Source organism: Schistocerca americana, chromosome 3 (genome assembly GCF_021461395.2).
Source record: "Schistocerca americana isolate TAMUIC-IGC-003095 chromosome 3, iqSchAmer2.1, whole genome shotgun sequence".
Taxonomy (NCBI): Eukaryota; Metazoa; Arthropoda; class Insecta; order Orthoptera; family Acrididae; genus Schistocerca; species Schistocerca americana.
Window position 1 is genome coordinate 737,486,348 of NC_060121.1, and position 14,913 is coordinate 737,501,260.

The window sequence follows — 14,913 nt, forward strand, 5'->3', positions numbered from 1 at the left end:
GCCATCCCCAAGAGCCAGCCACAAAGGAGTGTCTCCTTCATCACCCAGAAGCACCCCAGACTGGAACAACTGAGCCACATCCTTTGCCAGGGCTTTGATTACCTATCGTCATGCCTTGAAATGAAGGACATCCAACCCGAGATACTTCCCATCCCTCCTAAAGTGGTGTTCCGTCACCCACCGAACCTCCACAACATCCTAGTCCATCCCTAAGCCACTCCCAATCCCAACCCCTTGCCAGAAGGATCATATCCCTGCTTAATCCACTTACCTAGCACTTCCTATTCCAGTCCTCTCACAGGTTTATCCTACCACATCAGGCCACTTGTGAAACAGCCATGTCATTTACCAGCTCTACTGCAATCGTCACACAGTTTTTTATATTGGTATGACCACCAACCAGCTGTCCATCAGGATGAACAGTGACCGCCAGATTGTGGCCAAGAACAAAGTAGACCACCCTGTGGCACAATATGCAGCTGAACACAACACTCGATTTCAGCGGCTGCTTCACAGTCCAAGCCATCTGGATCCTTTTCTCCACCAAGAGCTTTTCTGAACTGCACAGACGGGAGTTTTCCACTCTCATAATTTCCCGGTTTCCAACTTAAGCTTAGTTTACATGACGACACCAGGTTGCAGGCAACTGCGCTACTGGCCACTGTGATGCGCGCTGTGCATTTGCGCAGCTTGCTGGTGAAACTAAACACTTTCAGCATGTTCCAACTTTGGCGACACTAGTTGCATGAGTTTTGAGGTTATGTGTGTTTGTAGAGTGTAGGCAAACTGAAATATGAAGTGGGGAACTGAGAATAATGTTTGCTTTATGGATATCTATGTTTTGCATAGGTTTTTGTTGTATTTCAGTGATGCTGATTACAAAAACGAGCAAACTATTGCTGCCACTGAGACCTTCATGTGCGATCATAACATAGATGGTTTGACAATATCTGAGCTGCAGGGTAAAATTTTTTGAGTTAGGAGTACATATAGGGGCTACAACTGAATTAAGAAAAATAGAAGCAAGTGTAATTCTAGCTGTTGCAATGCTCTCGTCTACAAGACTAAAATCCCATCATTTGAGTTGGCCAACAAGAGGGAAGGCTATACAAATTCAAGAAGCTACATTCTTTTTTCAGTATTCGTCTATTTAAAACATCGCCGCAATGCTGCCCATTCACGTATGTTAGAATTTTGAAATACTGCCACTGTACAGATCTATCTTCAAGAGAGTAGTTTGCAAACCATTCTCTTTTTAATGCAGCCTGCTTCGAACAATTATTGTTGCTAATGTTAATAATTATTACTGTTAATGTTAATAATTATCGGTATTAATGAAATAGTGACATCGCCAACTAAAACCGTATCTTTTAGCATGCCGAGTGTTCTTGATTGTAATGCACGCAATATGATGTGTAATTTCAGTTCTGGCGACAATACTTCATGCATTACAGTACCTTATTTCCTTATTGCATAATTAACTCTATTTAGAACAAACGTGAACAGTTCTGTTGACATTCTAAGATAATTAAAAGAACTTCTTGGATCTTCCGGTACAAATTATTTCAGCATGGATGCTGAGCAACCTAGCTGTCATCTTTTCTTCATCCAGTCAAGAATTGAAACACGTTTCTTATTTTTTTCTTATGCAGCAATTTCACACAACAAGCTTTAACTCCGTCACAACTCGTGCGATGTGCAGCTGCCAAAACTTTCATTTCAGACATGACTCAGGGACCAACAAAATGACGAAACTGAAGTGTATATTGGTGTCGCCATGTCTACAGTCATATATGAAACCACTTGCGTGCAACTCATTCCATGCAACGAGTGGCGCAACCCAATGTTTGCATGTAACCTAGGCTTGAGGTTACATACTGTCCCCACACCCTCCATCCAACAGTTTCCACCCCCTGTGTCACTCATCTCATCCCCATTCTCATTAAAGTAAGTAGCAATCTGCCTTTTCCTACCTGGAGTTTCCATTGTTTGATTTAGGCTATGAATTTATACAACACAGTATACCAGATTACAGTATCACATTGTTGATTACACTGTAAGAAGCAGGACCTCAGAGTCTTGGTAAGAAAAAAGAACACAGAGATGTCATTAACACTGTGCCAGTCTCTCTCTTCAAATCATTTTCAAAACTTCTCAGAAAGATAATGTTTTCAGGGTTTGTCACCCGCATATACAACACTAAGACATTAGCTAATATTCATTTGAACACCGAAGGGTCACTCTACTGGCATATCTATTTTTACATTTGTTGAGTCTGTAATGATGGTTTTTGATAATTTAATAACACCATTTGTAGTCTTCTGCAATTTTCTGAAGACATTTGATTCGGATGGCATCACTTGCCTCCAGTTGATTAATGTGTAGTGAAAACATGCCAATTATTTCACAAAAGCCTATTAACAAAGCATCAAGATCCTGTATTAAGTGGCAACTATACAGGTATTCTTCAGCCCCATTTATATGGTGCCCATAAGCACCATGAAGACGAGATTAGTTGAATTACAGCATACACACAAGCATTTAAGCAATAGTTCACTTAACGTGCAATTGGACTGTGAAAAAACCCAAAGATGAGTTTCCACGCTAGGTACTCTCCGCCATGCGTGTCAGAGTGATTTGAAGAGTATGTTTGTCATGCAGTAAGACACATGTAATGACAGAGGTATCAAGCTACATGTCTTTTTTTCTACTTCATTCTCTCTCTATCTCCCCCCCTCTCCCCGCACCACACACACACACACACACACACACACACACACACGCATACACACTTAGTGATCAATTGCCTGTATCAGTTCTTCCACATCCCAAGGGGCTCACCAGTCTTTGGTGACTATGTGCTTGGCTACCGAGGGCCTTCAGTGTTTGCAGCATTGCTTCCTCCTCCTGTACTGCAAACCTATATTTTGACTATCTCTTACTTCCTGTGATTTTCCATCATATGGTTCTTTTGGTGCAGATCCTGCTCAAACTTGGTTCACAATTTTGGTCTTAATTTCTATTTTCACTCCCAACACTATCTTCACCCTCCATTAAGGTCCCCATTATTGGATCTTACCAGCCATCTTTTCCAAATTTTACGGAAGTGCATGTTGTGGGGGGTCATCAAGTACCTGCACTATGTTAGCACCTTGACCATGCAGGGATCGCAGTGTTGATGTCTGCGCTGCACACTCCTCTTGTATGCCACGGAGTACGTGCCCATTATGACCAGGGCACAGGGACTTCCAGCAATGGCTTATTGGCCAAGTAGCCATTGCTGTGGCTGGGTGGTGCCCATGGAGAGAGCGACCGGTTGATGTGGGTGTCACCATGATGGGATAGTTTGCATGTGAAGCGACTTAAACTTTCTCTCTCTGGTGGTCATTCAGCCCCAGCACTCACTTTAAATGGAAAGCCCTCATACGATGCAACGAAGTACGATCCCAACGCATTCCCTTTCCCTTGCCACGCCATGGAAGGAACACAGGACTTGTGAACAAGGAGCAATATCCTACCCCCAATACTTGGTCTATACCAGAACTGAAGGGAGCACCTTTTTGGCCACAAAGCATTTTTGTGGAAAACATTGAAGACAAATACAGGGAAATTGCAGCTGATGAAAATTAAGATGAAGAGCTGTTCCTTCCTCATTAAAATGTCATCTCTTACCAAGTCACAAGTGCTGCTCTCTTGTGAAAAGTCGGGTGTCTTTCCCACGACTGTCACTCTCCTCAAGAGTCTCATTGTGGTCCATGGCATCATCTTTCACTGTCATCTTCTTCTGCAATCTGACAATGAGCTGTGGGCCAACTTAGAGCAACTGGGTGTGCACTTCATCCATCGTGTCCATGGGGGACCAAGGGAAAACAAAGTTGCAACCGGGGCCTTCATCTTGGCTTTCGAGGGTGATACGTTGCCTGAGAAAGTCAAGATGACGATCTTTCGGTGTGAAGTAAAACCCTGTGTTCTTCCTACTATGAGATGATTCAGGTATATGAAGTTCGGACATGTGTCTTCCCATTGCACTGCTATTGCTGTTTGCAATGATTGTGGGCATTAGCTGCACACAAACGTTCCTTGTGTCCATCCCCCATCTGTGTAAACTGCAGCACACTCCACTCGCCCTACTCAACAGATTTCAGGACTATAAGACGCTGGACAAGATCACATATCAAGAGCCCAGTAAAAAACCTATTAGTGTCTTAATCCTAGACAAATGACACACTCTTCCGCTACAGCTGCAACGTTGTCGCCTTTCCTGTCAACAGTGCTTTCCTCTGTTGTGCCTCTTGCAGTGGGCCCTCAGAGCCATCCACTGATATGTGCACCCGTGGCGGTTTGGGCCATTCTGGTACTTCCACCACACCTACGTTGGGAGCATTGGCTTCCCACCTGCGGGGGACACTGGACCCCACCCCCCAGCTGGAGGCACCTCATCCTCCTCCAGCTTCTCTAGATGGTCCCTTGGGACTCTTTTCTTCCATGGCTCCAGCTGGTCCATAGCTAGATGCCAGTGGATGGTTGAAGGAACCACACTCTGCTGGCTGTCGGACTTCTCTTTCTTCCTATGTTTCTGAAGCCAATTCAGAGAAACCTTCATAGTTCTTGTCTCCTAAGGAGAAGAAGGACAGTAAAAAGTCTTCTAAGACAGAAAGTCTGGTGACCCCATGCCACTGGTTTCTGCATGTACTTCTTCTGTGTTCGCACAAGGTGGAGATAAAGGTGGCCCCTGAGGCACCAGATCTCTCCAGGCAAAGTGGTGCAGAACCTATGTCAGTGGATCCCCTAACTCTCAACCAGTGGCAGTACAAGACACTGAATCATAATATGACCCCTCATGGTCACTTCATGCACACACGGTATGCAGACTGTCTGATCGTCCAGTGGAATTGTCAAATTTTTCCACTACCTGGCTGAGGTATGACAGCTTTTAAGCACTTAACCTGCATTCTATAGTGCCAGCTAGGAAACGTGGTTTCCAGCAACTTGGAACCCTCTGCTTCCAGTCTGCCAAGGTTATTTTAATTATTATACTGACTGTGAGAGGATATCAGGTGGAGTTTGTATGTATGTGCTGGTCTCTTATATATAGTGACCTTACGCCTCTTGATACATCTTTGGAGGCTGTGGCTGTTCAGGTAAGGGCACAACAGGATTTTACCATCAGTAAAGTTAATCTGTCTCCTGATGATGTCATGTCCCAGGATGTACTGTCTGCACTACTCTCTCAGGTCCCCCCACCTTTCCTGGTCTGGGTGACTTCAACACTCATTACCCTTTATCCTGGTACACTGATCACTGGCCATGGTAAAGACATCGAATCTTTACTGGCACACCTCGATCTTTGCCTCGTGAACTATGGTGCTACCACACACTTCAGTGTGGCCCACAGAACTTAATTGGTCATTGATCTTTCCTTCTGCAGCCCAGATCTTCTACCATCTGTCCTCTGGAGTTTCCATGACGACTTGTGTGGTAGTGACCACTTCCCGAACTTCCTGTCCCTCCCTCAGCATTGCTCCCGCAGATGCCCACCTGGATGGGTTCTCCAAAATTCTGATTTTGATGGGTTCACCTCTGCTGTCATCCTTAGCTCCCCATAAATCTGGAAAAAAAAAATGCTACCACTGCTCCTTGAGATTCACAATTTGTTGCTTGAGGGTGGACGTAATCAAAGATATTTTTTTCTGTGCCAAATAAGGAAACTGATGACAGTTTACAGAAGAGGAATAAGAGACACACATTAACATTCAAAACATATTATTATGTAAAATATGGTAACTGATTGAAAAGTATTTAGCTATCATTGATGAGTATATGCATTCTGTTGTATTGTGTAGGCCACTAAGAATGAGTAATTTATTTTTACACTTTTTATGTTGCGTAGAGCTTGTGAGAAATATAACCTGCTTTTGTGGTTTCTTGAGCCATTAATTTAAGCTGTTTACTTTCCTTGCTATTACAATCCTTCCTATTTATTGTTCTGCAAATCTCTCCACCACAACGCACACAATAAACTTTCGAAATGAGAACAGTTTCGAACATGTACGGATAGAGTAATTGTTTATTATAAATCTTTGAAGTGTTCTCTATAAGTTTGTCAAGAAGGGTTTTTTGCATGGCAGTTAATACCTCGGGTGAAAGCATTACCATCTATTCTGTATATGTGTTGTCTGGGATACCCTAAATTAGTAGGCACTATTACAAGTATTCGAGGTGAAAAACTGTGGCTTTGCCGCTTACATGTCAGTCATGCAATGACGCCATATAGAGGTAAAGCTGGCATCAATGCGAAAGTTGTTCAGAACACCACAGTACTTTAGTAGTCGTGATCCTATAGGAGATGGTGTGCCCTGCCTACTTTTGTTCTTTTTTAATATGTTTCTCTGTTCACTGCAAGGCTGAATTTTCAAGGATGATGTAATACAGTAAAAATTTTTCAAAATGGAATCGCCAGGTACTAAAATGACTTTACAAATTGTACAAATTCCTGGATTACACAGAACTCTCTAGGCTACATAAAATTTGTCAGGTATCATGCACAAAAGTATAAATCTGTAATTGCGCACATATTTACATACCTTCACTCCTCCACAGTAGATGTCCGTGTACTGTATATTGCACAGAAGGACACTAGACTATTACACTAATTGATAAAATGATATGGCATTTCTGTATTGTTACTCTAATTTGTTGTTGTTGTTCCCGTGCTTATTATCTTTACATTTCACATTTTTCACCAAATATCAAAGAGGAAAACCTGTTTGAATTTCCTGTTCAAAATAGTTTTTTCTGTAGATGCCTCAAACTCCATATTTCCAAGCACTTTAGTGACTTTCAGAGCCTCACTCTGCAACATGGGTCCAGACAAAGGTCAGTTTTTTTGCCCATGCATTTACGAACTGTTCCCACATTGCCTTGGTAATTTCTTCACTTATCGTCTTCTGCGCCTTTCTTTTCATTTGTTCATCTTCTGTCATCCATTCATGCTGCATATTATCCTTTTTTTTCCAAAATATCATATATTTGTGTTTTATTGCATTTTGAATGTAACGTTATTTTGCACACAAAATTTTTTGTTCAACATCATGTTATCACTTAGAATGAAACTGGCAGAAAATGATGCAGGTAGTGCATTTCATTGGAATACTTGAACTTATGGGGTAAAACCAATGTTTAACAGAACAATACCCACCTCTTTCACCTCGGAGATTGCAGCAGAGTGTTCTTAGGCACGCCGCAGTGTGTCAGTAGTAGTGCAATGTGTCAGTAGTAATGGACAACAAGAAACATGGACAAACAGAGGGCTCATGAGCGAAACTTGTCCTAGGTCGTACTGACACTGTGCATAACATGTTTGTTGTGGCACAGAGCAACACAGTTTGATGTCCACACCCACAGTGCTGCACTGCGCTAAACCTCTTTTTTTGGTTTTGCACCACTTAACAGCGTTGTCAGGGCTGTACAGTATTTGTGTTAAAAATAGCGTCCTTGTGAAGTCCTGAATAACCTTGTAAAGTCTTGAATAACTAATGTATAAGGTAATACAGTAATACTCTATAAGGTCTTATCCACATTATACAAGAATTATTAATTATGTGTTTAAATTTGCATTCCATTTCTGTGTTGATCACATTCCGATTTATATAAAAAATACTAGCATATAACAGTGTATTGAATGCGTTGGGACTGAAGTACTTGTACAGTTTGGCCAGATTTCCAAATTATACACATTCTGCTTTGACCAAGCTATACTGTATTTACCCAGTGGATTGTTCTTCCAACAATGATCACATGTACATTGTTTTACTTGTATTTATAAGCAGTTCATTTTCACTGAATTTTTGATCCCAACTCATGTTCTTCCTAATTGTTGCCAACAGTGTACAGAGAGGTAATTCATTTCCATTATAACATTGTCATCTGTTTATTTAGAAAGTGAGAGAGAGAGAGAGAGAGAGACCTAGTTCTTACACTTCGAGTCAGTACTTGCTGAAAATTCAAAGCAAAAATTAACTAGCTTATTGTCCACTGTTTCCTTCCTATACCATTGTGACAGTTTCTGTGGCAAAACAAATATTCTCATGCATATACATGCTCAAAAGCATTGAAGTATAGGATCACTGTGGTGGTAACTTTCAGCAAAACACAAGAAAAATAAATTTATGTTCCCATCAAATGAAAAACAAATCATATAGTTATATATTTGCTGTGGAAACAACTGTAACTAATTGCACAATGTACTAATCTACTACAGTGATTTTTCTGTTGGTTGCTTAGATTACCAGCTTCCTTTTTTGCCCTTGAAATAGTTCTATTTTTCTTACTGTTGCTTTATTTCAGGTAAATCTTGATGCAAAATCCATAGAGCATCTGAGATATTTTGAAGGTCTTTTAAGACCATTGATCGATACATATGCTATTAGCGCAGAAGTTCTGAGTCGCCTTGTAGGCCGGCAACTGCTCGAGAAGGAACTGGTTCAAGAAATTCTAGCAGAAATCAAAACACAGATTGACCTTGGTCACTGCTTTCATGGTAAGTTGTTCTTGATTTTAACTTGTGTGGAACCCGGAAAAACATGGCAGATCATTTTCTTCATAGTAATTTAGCTGTTGACTGAGTAGAGCTCTATTATAGATAAATTTGAGCTCTATTATAGATAAATCTTTCATGATAAAAATAGTGCCATATGACTCTGTGGCACTATTTTTATCATGAAAGATTTATGACTCTGTGCCCCCCCATGAACCATGGACCTTGCCGTTGGTGGGGAGGCTTGCGTGCCTCAGCGATACAGATGGCCGTACCGCAGGTGCAACCACAACGGAGGGGTATCTGTTGAGAGGCCAGACAAACATGTGGTTCCTGAAGAGGGGCAGCAGCCTTTTCAGTAGTTGCAGGGGCAACAGTCTGGATGATTGACTGATCTGGCCTTGTAACATTAACCAAAACGGCCTTGCTGTGCTGGTACTGCGAACGGCTGAAAGCAAGGGGAAACTACAGCCGTAATTTTTCCCGTGGACATGCAGCTTTACTGTATGATTAAATGATGATGGCGTCCTCTTGGGTAAAATATTCCGGAGGTAAAATAGTCGCCCATTTGGATCTCCGGGCGGGGACTACTCAAGAGGACGTTGTTATCAGGAGAAAGAAAACTGGCGTTCTACGGATCGGAGCGTGGAATGTCAGATCCCTTAATCGGGCAGGTAGGTTAGAAAATTTAAAAAGGGAAATGGATAAGTTAAAGTTAGATATAGTGCGAATTAGTGAAGTTCGGTGGCAGGAGGAACAAGGCTTTTGGTCAGGTGATTACAGGGTTATAAATACAAAATCAAATAGGGGTAATGCAGGAGTAGGTTTAATAATGAATAAAAAAATAGGAGTGCGGGTTAGCTTCTACAAACAGCATAGTGAACGCATTATTGTGGCCAAGATAGACACAAAGCCCATGCCTACTACAGTAGTACAAGTTTATATGCCAACTAGCTCTGCAGATGATGAAGAAATAGATGAAATGTATGACGAGATAAAAGAAATTATTCAGGTAGTGAAGGGAGACGAAAATTTAATTTAATAGTCATGGGTGACTGGAATTCGTCAGTAGGAAAAGGGAGAGAAGGAAACATAGTAGGTGAATATGGGTTGGGGGGAAGAAATGATAGAGGAAGCCGCCTTGTAGAATTTTGCACAGAGCATAACTTAATCATAGCTAACACGTGGTTCAAGAATCATAAAAGAAGGTTGTATACCTGGAAGAATCCTGGAGATACTAAAAGGTATCAGGTAGATTATATAATGGTAAGACAGAGATTTAGGAACCAGGTTTTAAATTGTAAGACATTTCCAGGGGCGGATGTGGATTCTGACCACAATCTATTGGTTATGAACTGCAGATTGAAACTGAAGAAACTGCAAAAAGGTGGGAATTTAAGGAGATGGGACCTGCATAAACTGTAAGAACCAGAGGTTGTAGAGAGTTTCAGGGAGAGCATAAGGGAACAATTGACAGGAATGGGGGAAAGAAATACAGTAGAAGAAGACTGGGTAGCTCTGAGAGATGAAGTAGTGAAGGCAGCAGACAATCAAGTAGGTAAAAAGGCGAGGGCTAATAGAAATCCTTGGGTAACAGAAGAAATATTGAATTTAATTGATGAAAGGAGAAAATATAAAAATGCAGTAAACGAAGCAGGCAAAAAGGAATACAAACGTCTCAAAAATGAGATCGACAGGAAGTGCAAAATGGCTAAGCAGGGATGGCTAGAGGACAAATGTAAGGATGTAGAGGCTTGTCTCACTAGGGGTAAGATAGATACTGCCTACAGGAAAATTAAAGAGACCTTTGGAGAGAAGAGAACCACTTGTATGAATATCAAGAGCTCGGATGGCAACCCAGTTCTAAGCAAAGAAGGGAAGGCAGAAAGGTGGAAGGAGTATATAGAGGGTTTATACAAGGGCGATGTGCTTGAGGACAATATTATGGAAATGGAAGAGGATGTAGATGAAGACGAAATGGGTGATAAGATACTGCGTGAAGAGTTTGACAGAGCACTGAAAGACCTGAGTCGAAACAAGGCCCTGGGAGTAGACAACATTCCATTAGAACTACTGATGGCCTTGGGAGAGCCAGTCATGACAGAACTCTACCATCTGGTGAGCAAGGTGTATGAGACAGGCGAAATACCCTCAGACTTCAAGAAGAATATAATAATTCCAATCCCAAAGAAAGCAGGTGTTGACAGATGTAAAAATTACCGAACTATCAGTTTAATAAGTCACAGCTGCAAAATACTAACACGAATTCTTTACAGACGAATGGAAAAATTGGTAGAAGCGGACCTCGGGGAAGATCAGTTTGGATTCCGTAGAAGTGTTGGAACACGTGAGGCAATACTAACCTTACGACTTATCTTAGAAGAAAGATTAAGAAAAGGCAAACCTACGTTTCTAGCATTTGTAGACTTAGAGAAAGCTTTTGACAATGTTAACTGGAATACTCTCTTTCAAATTCTGAAGGTGGCAGGGGTAAAATGCAGGGAGCGAAAGGCTATTTACAATTTGTACAGAAATCAGATGGCAGTTATAAGAGTCGAGGGGCATGAAAGGGAAGTAGTGGTTGGGAAAGGAGTGAGACAGGGTTGTAGCCTCTCCCCGATGTTATTCAATCTGTATATTGAGCAAGCAGTAAAGGAAACAAAAGAAAAATTCGGAGTTGGTATTAAAATTCATGGAGAAGAAGTAAAAACTTTGAGGTTCGCCGATGACATTGTAATTCTGTTAGAGACAGCACAGGACTTGGAAGAGCAGTTGAACGGAATGGACAGTGTCTTGAAAGGAGGATATAAGATGAACATCAACAAAAGCAAAACGAGGATAATGGAATGTAGTCAAATTAAATTGGGTGATGCTGAGGGAATTAGATTAGGAAATGAGACACTTAAAGTAGTAAAGGAGTTTTGCTATTTAGGGAGTAAAATAACTGATAGTGGTCGAAGTAGAGAGGATATAAAATGTAGACTGGCAATGACAAGGAAATCGTTTCTGAAGAAGAGAAATTTGTTAACATCGAGTATAGATTTAAGTGTCAGGAAGTCGTTTCTGAAAGTATTTGTATGGAGTTTAGCCATGTATGGAAGTGAAACATGGACGATAACTAGTTTGGACAAGAAGAGAATAGAATAGAAGCTTTCGAAATGTGGTGCTACAGAAGAATGCTGAAGATAAGGTGGGTAGATCACGTAACTAATGAGGAGGTATTGAATAGGATTGGGGAGAAGAGAAGTTTGTGGCACGACTTGACTAGAAGAAGGGATCGGTTGGTAGGACATGTTCTGAGGCATCAAAGGATCACCAATTTAGTATTGGAGGGCAGCGTGGAGGGTAAAAATCGTAGAGGGAGACCGAGAGATGAATACACTAAACAGATTCAGAAGGATGTAGGTTGCAGTAGGTACTGGGAGATGAAGAAGCTTGCACAGGATAGAGTAGCATTTTAGAGCTGCATCAATCCAGTCTCAGGACTGAAGACCACAACAACAACAACAACAATGACTCTGTGGTCCCTCCCAGCACTGTGTCTCTGTTTGTACTTAGCACATATTTTACACTCCGTGAATTACTTTGTGTAATGTAAATTCCATACTTATGTCTCTAGGCAAATATGAATATTACAGAGGCTATGAAGTGACTTATTGTTAATTATACCTGAAACCCAGAAGTGTCCGGAAGTCATCCTCAATACATATACTAAATCTGTTTTGTTCTATAGATGTTGTCAACTGTCATAATTAACTTCTTAATGATGGGCATCATGAATTTTCATCATACCAGTGTGACTCTAATAAGGTTTACTGCTTTCAAGTGCTAGTGCTAGTAGGTGCATATTCTACAGGAAGCTACCAACACTTCTGTCACAGGCTGCCATGTCCTAAGTGTTTTGGGTACTTCTTGAGTATCATAATATTTTTTTATTTTTTTCTTCCATGAAGAAATTTATTCAGAAGAAATTGTAGAAGTGTTTTGTGGTGTTGCGGATAAGTATGAGCTGGAAGAAAGTGGAAGAATGAAACCTGGTTCAACACAGAGTCTTCTCCGTCAAGATAGCATCAAGCGGTTGCTGAGGTGTATGTACGCTTTCAACAAATGTATTAAACAGTGTCACATGGTCTCAGTCCATGAAATGCTGTGGGGGCAATTAGGATTTAATCCTGTGAAAAAGTCTGAGATTCATCCCAAGATGTTAGTGCACAGCATGGTGAGCAAGAACTGTGTACCATTCTGCTATTCTCCCCTTGTTGACCAATTTCAGGGGGCCAATATGTGCTTCACCACTGAGATGAACAAATTACTTTTGTTGCAAGCTGCACAGCAGTACTGTGAGTTACCAGATTCATTTATGGTGGTTGATAATTTGCCTTTATAGATGGCGTTTTGGACAGCTTCTGTTTAGAGGTGTAGTGTCAGATGTATTGACCACTAGACATGCACCACAAACAAGTTGTATCAATATATCAGGCAAATAAGTATAGCAAGAGTGTAGTGATATCTGTATACAGAGTAGTGGTTTTGAACTTACTTGCATCATCTGGACGAGCAGCTTTCAGTTGGAGCTTATCCCCAAAAATCAAAAATATATTACAGAACTGACATCCACTTCATAGTCAATATTTCCTTGATATAGCATTTTAACTGTTGAGAACAGATCTTAGCAGCAGGAATCAACCATTAGTCTTCTGTCCATGACACTGGAAATTTATTTAGTACTACACTTGTCAATGAAAGGAAGGAATATTAGGTTTTAATGTCCCATCAGTATGGATAATGTACACTTGTAGGTGGCAATCACCTTTCTCACTTGCAGTTGTCCACTATTATAGAAGAATTTGAAGTGAGGTTAATTAGGAAATAACTTTGTGTTGTCAGTGGCAATCCAAGTGTATTAATGAGCTGATCACTATCACAGAAATGTTACGTTTGTATTAGTGTGTCTGGAAGAAAGAAGTACGTACTTGCAGTCCTTGGGGTATTAAACAATGTCACACATGCAGTGGAGCCTCATACTAGGGCTAACACTCAAGATGAAGTTCTGCTGTCTGTTATTGTCATGCCGATAATTTATCAATCATTCCATATATACTGCACATTTGATGGTACATTCATTGGCTAGGGCATGTCAAGTTCTCTTCAGCACATGACATTCTCACATCCACCTCTGTAGTAATGGTTTTGGAAAACAAATTTTTAAAGTGAGGCTGTTATGCCTATGTTCAGATTTTTTTTTTTTTTTTTTTCCAATAAGGGTAGTGACCTCTCCGGCAATTCCCAGTAGTAGCGGTTAAATAAATCTTCTGAAGCCCCGAGGGTTCTACTCAACTTTTGCCTGTGTTTGTCCAGTTGGTTTGTAGATTTCAGATTACAAGCACTGAATAGAATGTGTATGTCTTAAGTGTTTAGTTTATTTGTTTGTTTATATACTTTGAAAGACTTGTCAGTTTACATGTACAAGTTAGTAATACCAATTTACAACATTATAAACAGGTACGTAAATTTCAGTGTGTACCACATTTACATTGTAAAAATTTTTACATCCTTTATTTCTATCCCTGCTGATTTTAAGTGTAACTGGTGCAGCAGTTAAACAGGTAATTTGGCAACCCTGACAATATCACATTTCATTAGGAGTTAGAGAACAGGAGATGTTCAGTCAAGGTGTTGTTGCGGACCAGTGAACAATGCACTAGTGCCATGAAGGCATTTTACAAAAACAGCAGCTACATGGCCGCACAGCATGTATTTTGTGCTCATTAGAATCTCGCGGTCTCATCGGCAAATGGCATCAAAGTGTAGTAAGAAAGGTGGGAAGAAGTGCAAAACAGATTTGTACACCACAGATTTTTGCAAGAGTGGAAATCTTTTGCCAGAGTCCCAGGCTTTCTGCAAGCAACCATGTGCTTCAGCTCGACACATCAGATCATAGGGTACAGCGAATATTCCACGAAAAACTGCAGTACCTCCCATACAGAAGTCAGACAGTGTAAAAACTGAATTCAGACGAGCTCCCAAAGCGATTGCGCTTTTGCCGGGAGTTGTTGGAACTCATGAACAACAACCCATGCATGTGTGACAATCTGATCATGAGCGATGTGGCCAATTTTTATTTGTCAGGCTTTGTTAACAAGCAAAACATAAGATACTGGTCATGTCAAATTCCTGAAATGCTTCATCAGACACCACTTCCCAGACAGAAAGTGATAGTGTGGTGCAGCATATCATCATTTGGAATTGAAGGGTCTTATTTTTTTGAAGACAATTGCAGCAGTGCGGTTACTGTGAATGCGGAACACTATGTTCACATGTTGAACCATTTCCTGCTGTGATAGCTTGATCTTTCTGTAATTAGGAGGGTTGTTTTT

The 14,913-nt window shown here is 40.8% G+C and overlaps 1 protein-coding gene across 4 annotated transcripts in view; it reads left to right on the forward strand.

Moving 5' to 3' along the window:
* The window catches only part of LOC124606685 (glycerol-3-phosphate acyltransferase 1, mitochondrial), a 420,439-nt gene that overhangs the window by 386,084 nt on the left and 19,442 nt on the right, over positions 1 to 14,913 (forward strand). For all 4 annotated transcript variants that reach the window (XM_047138701.1, XM_047138700.1, XM_047138702.1 and 1 more), the window contains one exon: positions 8,347 to 8,539. In XM_047138701.1, coding sequence (XP_046994657.1) covers positions 8,347 to 8,539 — 193 coding nt within the window. The remainder of the gene's footprint in view (positions 1 to 8,346; positions 8,540 to 14,913) is intronic.